The 12,395-nt window shown below is 35.6% G+C and overlaps 2 protein-coding genes across 3 annotated transcripts; both read left to right on the forward strand.

The window, feature by feature from the left end:
• The first annotated feature begins 315 nt into the window (after positions 1-315).
• si:dkey-183i3.5 (uncharacterized protein LOC566445 homolog) lies at positions 316-5,761 on the forward strand. The gene is made up of 10 exons (XM_067376734.1): positions 316-840; positions 993-1,204; positions 2,350-2,410; positions 2,490-2,585; positions 2,707-2,883; positions 4,143-4,268; positions 4,364-4,477; positions 4,587-4,693; positions 4,767-5,050; positions 5,595-5,761. Exons 1-10 carry the CDS (start codon positions 331-333, stop codon positions 5,612-5,614), a joined length of 1,707 nt encoding a protein of 568 aa, XP_067232835.1. The 5' UTR covers positions 316-330; the 3' UTR covers positions 5,615-5,761.
• Positions 5,762-6,507: 746 nt separating this feature from the next.
• Positions 6,508-12,290, forward strand: si:dkey-183i3.6 (LAT2 domain-containing protein). Of its 2 annotated transcripts, none has more exons than XM_067376520.1 (12): positions 6,508-6,546; positions 7,469-7,573; positions 7,709-7,751; positions 7,888-7,925; positions 8,113-8,152; positions 8,302-8,330; positions 8,438-8,473; positions 8,577-8,604; positions 8,746-8,789; positions 9,067-9,120; positions 11,953-11,994; positions 12,084-12,290. In XM_067376520.1, the coding sequence occupies exons 2-12, from the start codon at positions 7,471-7,473 to the stop codon at positions 12,137-12,139; spliced, it is 513 nt and encodes a 170-aa protein (XP_067232621.1). In that variant the 5' UTR covers positions 6,508-6,546; positions 7,469-7,470; the 3' UTR covers positions 12,140-12,290. The 2 variants fall into 2 exon arrangements, with proteins under 2 accessions (XP_067232621.1, XP_067232620.1); XM_067376519.1 differs by lacking the exon at positions 6,508-6,546 and adding an exon at positions 6,577-6,979.
• Positions 12,291-12,395: the final 105 nt, after the last annotated feature.

Consider the following 12,395-nt stretch of genomic DNA (forward strand, 5'->3'; position numbering starts at 1 on the left):
TGAATATTAAATGTCTTACACCAATATAAAGTTACATTAAAAATGTCATTCATATGATACTCTCTTTAAATGCGCACATAGTTGCTGCGGGGTTTTGTCTCTCTCAGTCTCACATACCAAGGCTGTTAAATTACTCAAACATGTTGGAGAGAAATCGGTGCCTGCAGGGGGGACGCTTGCCTGTCTGTTTGCCGGGACATGTGACTCTCAATGACAGCAAATCTTTTTGGGCGGCCCTTCAAAGAGTTGGGTATTTAAAGCACAAAGTTGGACGAGGCATCCTGACTGAGCACCTCGGCAAAGACCTGGACCCCAGCTCTGAGTGCAGATATGACAGATTCGAGCTTGCGTATCAGTGGGGGAGCCGTCAGATTTGGAGCCACCTATGGAGGCAACCGTCTGTTCTCTTCCGGAGCTAGGGGCGGTGGAGGTGTTAGCGTAGCTCTGTCCCGTTCACTCGGCTTGGCGAGGGGGGGTGGAGCAGGAGCCGGTTTTGGCCTGGGTGTAGGTTTTGGAGCTGGAGCTGGTGCAGGAGCAGGACTGGGTGCTCTCGCTCTTGGGGGCGGCCTCGGCTTGGGTGCCGGCGGAGCCAGAGCAGCTGGAATCAGGGCTGGTGTGGCTCCTCTGAGAGCCCGTCTGGGAGGCAGAGTCTTCAAAATCGGAGGCTATGGTTTCAACCCATCCTTCATTAGCTCTTCCACTACGGTGGACGCAGGTGTCGGTCCAATGCCCAGCATCGATCCGACACTCCCATCGCCGGACACAGTGCAAGTCACACGCCTGAAAGAGAAGGAGGAGCTGCAGGCCCTCAATGATAAATTTGCATCTTTCATTGATAAGGTGAGTAAAAGTCTCAGTTGGGTTTATTTGCAAGCATTTTTACAAATATCATGCTAAAATTGATTAACTTAGGTTCAGTAAAAAGAAAAGATTCACTGAATATCTGCTTTCACAAATAAGGTTCTAATGACTGTGACTTTGTCGTTTCACAGGCCCGGTCTCTGGAGCAGCAAAACGCAGTACTAAAAGCTAAGATTTCTATGTTTACTAACCCAGAGCAGGGCGGACATGCCAGCACTTCCATCCTTCTGACCTCTGCCATCGGAACGTATAAATCCCAGATTGACAGCCTCACCACTACTAAAGAGGCCATCATTGCTGAGATTGAGCACTATAAAGGCATTATTGAGGATGTTCAAGCCAGGTGAATCCACTGAATATCAGACTCTCTCACTGCAGCAGAAGAAATGTACATTCATGTATACAAAAAAAAATATAGGCTGTCGTTCAAAGGTTTGGGGTCAGTAAGATTTTTCTTTTCTAAAAACCTTTGAACTTTGTACCAAAGAATCCTGAAAAAACTGTATCATAAAAATATTAAGCAGCACATCTTTTTTCAACATTGATAATAATAAGAAATGTTTCCTGAGCATCAAATCAGCATATTAGAATGATTTCTGAAGGATCATGTGGCTGAAGACTGGAGTAATGATGCTGAAAATTCAGCTTTGCCATCACAGGAATAAATTACATTTATTGAAAACTTAATTGAAAACACTTATTTTAAATTGTAATAATATTTCACAATATTACTATTTTTACTGTATTTGTGATCAAATAAATGAAGGCTTGGTGAGCATAAGACTTTCAAAAACAGTTTTAAATTAAGGCTCTAGGAGGAGTTTGTTAAAGTACAATGTCCGTAAATTAAAACTGCACAAGTTTTGTAGAGAAAATTCAAAATATCTGACTTCCTGTTGGTTTTCAGATTTTGTACCAGGAGACTTTTTTGTAGGTATTGTGTGTAACGAATTTCAATTTTGTAGGTGGCGCTATAGAGCCATTTTGCCACACCTAATTCTGAAACCCATATCAGGCGTAAATTTTAATCACTTCTGACGCGTGTGCAAAGTTTAATGAGTTTTCAAGCATGTTTAGGCCCTTCATAACGGAGAAGAAGCAAAGCAATTCCAACAGGGTCCTCACACCTACAAATCTTACACGCCTCAAACTCTTTTCAAACAGTAGTCTGAAACAGTGTTGAAGAAACATCATTGATTGCCCCAACAGTAAAGCCTATTTTAGAAGCTTTTATCTTTCCATGAAAAATGTCATTATTTCAGTGCACATTTGTAATTTTATTGAACTGCTGCTCATTTAGTTCTGCCTTCTTATTGGCACTTTGTGGTTTGATTTAAACGAGTAAGGCATTTAAAGTTTCTCAAATTATCTTTGAACACCTGCTTAGGTGATTATCACAGATAAAATATGCCCTTTGGGTAAGAAAAGATCAGTCAAGAGGAGAATTGCTAATGTACCTGCACATTCTCTCCTCCTTTACTGTCTCAGGTACGATGAGGAAACCTCTCAAACCAAAACTCTGGAGCTCGATTGGACTGCACTGAAAGAGGTATGAAACATACAATCTACATTAGAAGGTTTCCCATAGACTTACAGATAACCAAGTCTCACAAATTCTCCTCCATTAGGAAGTGGACAACCTCTACCTTTCCATCTTTGAGTTGCAAACCAGCATCAGTGGTTTGGAGGATCATATTGCTCTGTCCAAGCAGGTGTATGACGCTGTGAGTCTGCAGGATACCTCTATTTCAACATACCTCTATTTATTTCAGCACTGTTAAAATGGATTATGAATTTCCCCAATGGCCTAAGCTTGTTGTACATGTTTGTCTGGGTGTGTGATAGAAAGTGAAAGAGGTGCGAAACATTGTGACTGGTGGTGTGAAGTCAGCAGTGTCTATCTCAGTGGATAACGCAGCCCAGGCACAGGATCTGACCTCAGCGCTGACTGAAGTCAAAGCTCACTATGAAGCCCTGGCTCAACGCAGCAAGCAGGACGCCCTCCTCTCAGTGCAGGACAGTGTATGAAACTTTTGCTCTGTAATAAGAAAGCTAAACTATAACATTAGTTAACATTAAACCTTTATCTTATTGTAATTTGATACTTAATATTAATATGTACATTATATGAACATTTGGTAGTGAATAATGTAAGATGCATCCTTACATAGGGTGACCACCTGGTTATTGATCTGTTACGGGGGGCACGTGTGTAAGAGATACATTTACTACTACTATACTATGTAAATATTGATTTACATTAGTTGGAAAGCCTGTTTGCCATCACATTGTATTATAACATGTTTTAAATCGCCAATGATCTTTGTTAATTGTGACTGGCACTCTGCCCAGGTTTGAGTCATTCAATGTAATTTACTCTACAGAAAAATACTGTAGTGTTTTTGAACCATACTATAGTAAATTGTAGTATACTGTATATATTATAGTATTTACAACGCTTTGTTAATGAATGCTACAGCATACTGTAGTATTAACTATAGTGAACTGATAAACTGTAATAAACACTGTAGTATACTTTAGTTTTTACTACAGTAATCTCTAGTGTATTGTAGTATAATAATCCCTATAGTTGTAGAAAACTTAGTACAGTTTTGGGTAAAGTAATTTGTTTATATTACTATAGTTGTTATATTTCCAAATCAACTATAGAATTACCACAACTAATTAATTCAAGTACTTTACTATAGTGTGGTTCAAAAACACTATATTTATTATAAATTACTATAGTATTTTTTCATGTGACCTAGTCAGTCTGCTAAATATAATGAACCAAGTAACAGGCTAGGAGGTAAAAATCACAATTTACACTAAAATAAATTAATTAGCGACTATTTTATTTTCCTTTATTTATTAGACTATGTAAACATTAAATGCTTTTTACCGGATTCAGTGCATCTTGAACTTGTATTTTTGTTGGATCTGGCTGGCAACGTTTTTTTGCAGAGCAATCTTATCCAGCATGTTTTTTAGATGATGTCCTGGCTGGAGTAGCTGTATTTAACGATTTTTGAGGAGGTCTTCTCCGCTTATTGTGGCATTGTAAGTTGAGGGGGGAAAAAAATACATTGTGGGACAAAGCTCCTAGTTTCGGTGGTCACCCTATCCTTGGATGACTTTATGGTGAAAGTTACTCGATTCATCTTTTACAAACTGCCTCCTCCAAGTGGCGAGTTTTTGTATTGCAGATGTAACAACATAACCATGTTTTGGGCCAGACAGAGATGAACTTACAGCCTCTTTTCTTTTGTTTGGCTATATAGATCTCCATGATGTCTGTATCCTCTCAGCCAAGTTCTCAGACACTCACCACAGCCAAAGAGGAACTGCGAGTTTACAAACTACAGATTGACTCTGTGCAGAGGGAGATTGAAAGGCTCAAATCTCTGGTGCGTACTTATGTGTCACAATACTGGGTAAATGATGTCTCTTTGCCCCTTTTTTTGGCATTCTTGTGATTGAGTGATGCCCTCTACAATGACAGAACTTGCAGCTGGAGTCTCAGGTGGAGGAAGCAGAGTGTCACTCCAGCTCCCACACGGAGACATACCAGGATCAAGTTCTTACTCTGAAATCTCAACTTGATGACCTCAGAAAGGTAAACTCAGTTAAGACTAAATGATCATCAATCATTATCTTTAATTAATAAAAAAGCGAAATAACCTGTCACTCAGACTCTACTAAATCTAAATGTCCATTTTCTTCAGCAAATCACTCATTACGGTCAAGAATATCAGGAGCTTCTTGCAAGCAAGATGTCACTGGATGTTGAAATCACAGCCTATAAGAAACTCCTGGACAGTGAAGAGAACAGGTGAGGAGGTTTAACATGAGTAGATGAGATTTTGTTCACTCAACGATCACCTTGTATTCGTCTTGTGGACCAGGTTGAAGTCTGGAGGTGGTGTCACCGTGCACATGTCTAAGACTGTCGTCGGAGGAGGAGCAGCGGCTGGAGGAGGAGGTCTAGGTCTGGGTGCAGGAGGTGCAGGCCTGGGTGGAGGTGCCGGTCTAGGTCTCGGAGGTGGATTTGGGCTGGGCGGAGGGCTAGGAGGCGGTCTTGGGGGTCTAGGCCTGGGACTCGGTGGAGGACTGGGCTTTGGAGCAGGTGCAGGAAGTTCCTTCGGTGCAGGGAGCAGTTACATGTCCTCCAGCCTGAGCAGCAGCGCCTGTAAGTATTCTGAAATGTGTTCATACATGTACATTATATGTTATATATACATGTTATAGTGCGCTCCAAAGGTCTGAGGCCACACTGGAAACTAAAAGTTCATGAACATTTTGAATATAATGACTAAGAAATGTTCTGTTTTAGGTCACTAATCAAATAATTATAATAAATACAAAAACAAAATAAAAAATAAATACAATTTGTGACATTGATCATGTGATTCTTTGAAGTGTCAAATGTTCTTGCTTCCATGGGATCATTCTGAAATCATGCATTGAGTTCATGCAACTCAGATTCTGCTGTCATTAAAAGCAAAAGACAAATACTAAGACATTTTAAAATTCATAATCACTTAAATTGTACTTAAATCTGCTTATAATATAGTATAAGTGATTTATATTCAAATAGAAAAGCGATTTCAGTTGTGGTCTCAGGCTTTATGACCCCACCAACTTAACTCAAATGGTAAAAATGACGTTCACAAATACTTTGCAGTGAAATGTCATGTTCGCTTGTAGTCACATTTTCCATTGTTTCCACCCAGTGTCGTCCACTGTTTACTGAAGATTCACAGCCTCCACTCATCAAGCCACAACCGAATGCTGAGCTTCCACATGTAGGGCAGTGCGAGGAAGCCTACCATCACATTTTCATGAAGAACGCCTTCCAAAAGTTCACACATTTTGACCGCACCATCACATGCATGTTTAACATAACGAAAGATGAATTCCCCATCTTTATGTTAATTTTGGTTTCAAATTCTGAATTCATTTGAAGACCAGATCAAAATGTCTATATTGTTTTTGCAAGATTTTATTTTCATGCATCACTTCTTGCTACAATAATAAAAAAAATAATAAAAACCCTGTCCTGGTTATTACAGAGGAAAAAACAAAAGTGGTGTTTAGTCTTTCCATGTAATAATGTAAATGAAATCTAAATTCTATTAATAATAAAGTGTCTGTAAAACATACAGTATATGGAAATGTACTATACAAAATGTACCTTTAAAACACACACACACACACACATATATATATATATATATATATATATATATATATATATATATATATATATATATATATATATATATATATATATATATATATATATATATAAGCAAAATATCTATACTTATATATTTAATATATTTATTTGCAAAATATCTATTCTAATATATTTTATATTTAGTTTGAAAAACGTTAATATACTGTTATAATATTACATGGACTTTTAATTAACTGAATTAGACCATACCATTAATATTTTAATCTTCTTAGCATAATGTTATGAAATATATATTTAATTTTTTTTTGTTTTTGTTTTTTTGTAGCAAGAAAACAATGTTACAACATGCTTAGAAAGCGGAAAAACATACCCACACACCACCTACACTGTTGTAAATGTCATAAAGCCTAAATAATGAAACATCACCCTTGCATTACAAAAGCTAGGCTACGTCTAGCAAAGCGTTGAAAGACCCTCCAACGAATGTGAGTACATTATAAACTCAAACTCTAAAGTTTGTCTCTGAAAAACTCAACCTTTGATTTTTTTCTTCTTTGAAATCACATTCTGCCCTTTTTGAGAAAAACATCTATGTTCTACATGATTCTCCGTCTGGTTGCAACAGTTTTTTCTGTCACCAAATGCTAATGAAGGGCTGCAATTCAAAGGTTTGACATTTGGTACGACAGTAAACACAGATGTAGCTTGCAGACTTTGAAGCTGGTGTTTTCACCTCTTGTCTTGTGTGTTGCTGTGGGTTTGTGGTGGTCTCTTTACTGGTGTCCGGCATGATTCTTCACGGATGTGGTGAGAGTCAGTTTGAAACAGGAAACACTCAGGTTCATTCTGCTCTCTCATTAGTCCTTCATTCGACTTCAAGTGAAACCCATCAGAATGGAGATCGGTACATGGGTAAAGGTAACAGCTCACCAACTAATACTCTTCATATTGCAGCACTATGATTGAAAGAAAAGTGTTAAATGTGTATGAATCGCTTAAGAGCGGGAAACGGCTTTTTGATGCTTTTTAGGCCTGTAATGGGTTTTGGGGGTTATTAAGTTGTCGAATAGCCTACTTTTACCACCTCCTCACATATGTTAAGTTATGTTGCTCACATGTTATACAGTAAAAGAAAGAAAGAAAGAAACGCTTGATTTTTACATAACTTAAATTCTGTGTTTCAGTTAGCTGTTAATAAACTCATGGTACTTCATCTAACACTATCAGTTCAATCATCTCACATATGAATAATTCTCTTATCTTGAATTGTGCCATTGTGTTTGAGGCTATTTGTCATCATTTCCTCACTATGCATGTGATAATAAATCTGTAAACCTCTGAAATAAATAAATTAGATGGAAAATAAATATATTTTCTAAGAAAACCTTCTTTTTTTTTTTGTTCAAGGCATGATTGAAGTCCAAAGCCAGCAAGGAGTTCTCCTTGCCATCATTTCTATGGCTTGTCTTGGTTGTATTTACGCTCTCTGTCTGTGGTGCAGAAAGAAATCTAGTAAGTGTCTGACATCACGACAGCTCTATAAAATGCCTTTAGTTTTTCTCAGCTGCTTTACCTTTATCTTACATGTGCACTATACATATATTTGTCTTTGTCATCTAATGTTGCTGTATTATTATTTTTTTTTAGCTGTGCGACAAGAGGACAATGACCTTTATGACCAAGATCATTTGTAAGTAAAATATTTAGTCTTTTTATTAATGTTAATTAAGTATTAATTCAACTACTTAATAAAATGAATATATAATCAATCATATATATAATAAAATAAATAATAATAATACTATTTATTATTTTTTTGCTTTCAGCATAGACAGCAATTCTGACAATAAAGAATATAAAGCAGGTAAACTACATCCTCTTTCATCACTTTCGGAAGGGAAAATGTCTTATTATGGACTTGAACATCTAGTGTCAGTTTTTTTACTTTCTTTTTCACACATTTTTTGTCACAGAAAAGCTGAAATTCAGAATGTGCTCTTTGTTATCCAAGAATAAGATTTTATTCATATCTTGTTTATTTTTTTTTTTAGTGATTAGACAAAACCAAAGTAAGATGCCTTCAACCTCAAGGTGAGGTCCTTTGAACAATAGCCAATGCAGCCACTTGCATACTGTTATATTCAATTATTTCTAAAATACCATATTATTTTGGTAGATTTTGATGATAGAAAGATCAAAATGAAGAAAATGTTACAGGTGTGCTAAATGTATTTTCACAGGCAAACAACGGCGAACAGGCCTGTGAATAGTAAGAATGCAATGTCTGAACCCTTATCTCTATGGTACCAATTTAGGACAGTTCTTTAATATTTTGATATGTAATAATTTTTTTTATTTTTGACCGTTTCCCTGAAGGTGACATCCAATGGAGTTATCAGAACATTCGAGATGGTAAGAATCATGACTAATGCGCTCTTAAGACGTCACTTATAAACCAATGGCATTTTTAAATATGAACACATAGCCTAAAGTAACATTTTTGCTTCTGCAACAGAACAAGGCTTCTTGGAACCAACATATGTGTGAGTATTGTTTTTCATATGGTTATGTAAGGAAAACAAGTCAGATACTAATCAAAGACTTTGGTTTACAAAAGCTAAGCTTGTTTACAATGAGACTACGATCTTCAGCTGACATGCTTACATGCCTTTTTATTTTTATAGGGACCCAATTCCAAATTCTGTTTATGCGAATGACGATGACGCAGGTAAATGTGAGCTGTTAATTGTTAGTCTAATGCAACCGTTGCACACGGTTCACTTTCTACAGTTGTGTTCACAAGAAAAATGAGGTCAAGTGACACATTTTCAACTGAGTACCTGTGAAGATATCGAAAAGTAGTTAAAGATAAATGCAGAATGTCTAATTCAAAAGAAACCACAAGTCATACACAACTGAAAAAAAAGAGTTAATGGGTGCATGACACATTGCACAAATGGATGACAAAGAGCAGTTTTTAACGAAATGTCACATTCCTAATTTAGAAACCGGAACATACGAGAATGTTTTTCCAACAAAAGAAGTGCAACATGACTCAGGTTAGTGTTTTCAATGACTTTGACATCTATTAGAAGTTTAGAAATGTCATTAGCTTTTCTCAATCGCTTTGGCTCAATTCTTGAATGAGACTTTTTTTTTTTTCTCTCAAAACAATAAGTTTAGATCTCTGAACAATTAGTTTCTTGTTCACCTATTTCTTATTGATTTAAGCAATTTGCATGTGTTTTGGCACATGTGTACAATTGTCTACAGTTTGCACAATGACTAAATGCACATGATCAAAACTGATGTGTTGATTCTCAGTCAAACTGTTCACAACTTCTAAACATTCTTTCATCGTGTGAGCCTCCACATGCAAAATGATCCATTCAGTGATCAAAATCTGTCATTCATGCATGTATATTCCATAAATACCTGTGACATGGAATATTTGTAATGTCTGCTGAATTGGCATATGGCCTGCCAATGTAATGAAATAGAAAATCACAATCTTACCATTCAAGTTTGGAAGCATAGAGTAGGCTATTTGGAGTTTTCCCAGCACAATCGCTGCCATTTTTGAACATGCAGGAATGCCTAAATCCCTAAACAGCAAGTTTATATGTAACACATTTCTACAACAGTAAACTGAAAATTCACAGTTGTCTGTCGTGGAACAGCAATAGGAAGATATATAAGAATGTGTGGGGTTATGGGAAGACTGTATAGAATATGTAAAAATGAACAAGCAACTGATTTTTCAGTTTACATGTGACACATTTCTACAAATATGCGTTGTATAAATGGTCCCACTTTATATTAGGTGTCTTTAACTACTTTGTACTTACATTTACTGTAAATGATTCATTTTATACAATGCACTTATTGTGTACATACAAGTTTTTACATTGTAAAAAAAATACAGCAGTAATTACACTGTTGAGCCTTCCATTACCCTTTAACCCACCCTTAAACCTACCCATACCACCAAACCGGTCACTAACCTTACCCATATCCACTTTGATAGCAGGTGTTTTGCAATACAGTATGAATAAAATAATTGCATTGTACTTATTTTTTGTAAGTACATAGTCAATAAGGACACCTAATATAAAGTGTGACCAAATGTCCAAAAGTTTCTTTTGGTGTGCTGGAGTATTGACTTTTCCTATTAGATTTTTACCTACTGCTGAAATCTGTATCTAAAGCTCAGTTTGATACACGAGCATTCAGCTCGACAAAACTGACATTCTTGTATAGTGTAGAAAACAGTCAACTAAAAAGTAAAAAATAGTGTTGTAGTAATCGAGACGGGTCTTAAGACCATTTTTTGAAGGTCTTGGTCTCGACCACGTTTGTACTCGGCCTTGTCTCAGTCTAAGACTAAGGGGACTTGGGATTTTGTTTCAAGACTACAACTGCTGGGATATTACTTAATTGTCAGTGCATTGTCTGATTTATTTTTATAACATCATTAATGTGATTGGATATAAAATGTACTGCTTCAGATAACTCCGTTTTTAACATTTTTGTCAAAACATGTTTATTATTATGTTATCATGTTATTATTTTGTTTTATGGTGCTACTTAGCTGTATTTTTTAAGTTATGAAGGTTTAAATCAAAACAAACCAACTGCAGTTGAATTGATATTAATTGGAATGCACAACCAAAAAACAAGATTTTTGAAAAATTAACGAGTTATCTCGTTTTGCTACGAAACTCTTCAATTTCTAATTTATTTATTTATTGTGCCGGTTCAGAAATTAATGTGGAATTGTGTCAAAAATGTCACCAAATGAGATCTGGATCTTTATATTTTAACACGTGATATAATTAAGCAATATCATAAGAGCAAAAGTGCGTATAAGAGCATGATTGCAAACATTATATTGTTTTAATACAAACATTCAATAATAAAAAACATTATTTTCAACATTATTTATACATTAGGTTCATTGGTTAAACATTAGTTATTGTATTATTAACTAACATGAACTAACCATGAGCAATACATTTGTTACTGTATTTACTAATCTTCGTTAAAGTTAGTTAATGAAAATACAGTTGTTCATTGTTTGTTCATGTTAGTTCACAGTTAACTAATGTAAACAAGATTTTAATAATGTATTGGTAAATGTTGAAATTAACATTAATAAAGATTAATGAATGCTGTATAAGTGCAGTTCATTGTTAATTCATGTTAACTAATGTAGGTAACTGATGTTAACTAATGAACCTTATTGTAAAATGTTACCTATACATTTGTTATTTACCAATTCAGATGCGTCTTCTGTAACACCTCTGCAGTGCAAAGATTTCATTTGATTGGTAATGGCTCTATATAGTGTCTTCTAATTATATTCATTGATTAAAAATAAGTAATTTCTCAGGCAGTAATGTGGATCTTTATGAAACTAAAGAGTGCTAGTCTGGTATTGGTCACAGATTCGGTGGTCTTTACTACAACACTAATAGAAAACATGCAATTTGCAACAAATATTTCCATAGTGAAAAAACATCTAAACATTTTTACTAGTGTGACTCACATGATAACAAAAACACTTATTTTCTTACATAAGCAAACTTGCGCGGCATCTTTTAATTTGGTTTAGCAATTTTGAGATTTTAATTAAAAATACTTAAGACTTCAAATTTTACAACTTGATCCCCCAGTTTCACAGAGATGGCGAAAGATAGTCCCAGACTAAAATGCATGTTTGAGCTTTTTTATCTGACAGTAACTTGCACTGACATTTCTGAAAAACAAGTCGGAGCCATTGTTTTGACTCAAGATGCACACCAGTAATGTTTTCTAGGGTACGTTTATAAAAGCTACTTGAATGTCCTAATTGAACGAAGCATTAATCCTGTTTGGCATTGTGTCAACAGATAGCTGTAATTATGAAAACGTGAAAAACGACAGTGAGGACGGTAATATGGTTATTTGTTTGGTTGATAAAACATTTCTATTGTTAATTCATGAGATGGCACCACTCACTTGTTCGTTCCCTTTTATACAGATTCAGAATCAGAATACGTGAACGCACCAAGAGGAAACATTTCTGGATCAGAATGAAATGACCTGTTTTTTGTTGTTTTTTTACATTTTGGTTTTCACATTTGATCTTATTTTTGTTGGTGTAAATTTACTGTAATGTAAAAAAAAAAAAAAAAAGTTCTGTGTTCAAACTTATGTCAAATAATGCTCAGCTCTGCTGATTAATAAACAGCTGTTCAATTCAGCAATGATGAACAAATGTGGACAAGTGTTATACAACTATTACAAGACCATCTAAAATACTTCATGCAACAAAGGAGCTAAATGTGTTAAG

The sequence above is a fragment of the Chanodichthys erythropterus genome, chromosome 22 (assembly GCF_024489055.1).
Source record: "Chanodichthys erythropterus isolate Z2021 chromosome 22, ASM2448905v1, whole genome shotgun sequence".
NCBI classification, from domain to species: Eukaryota; Metazoa; Chordata; class Actinopteri; order Cypriniformes; family Xenocyprididae; genus Chanodichthys; species Chanodichthys erythropterus.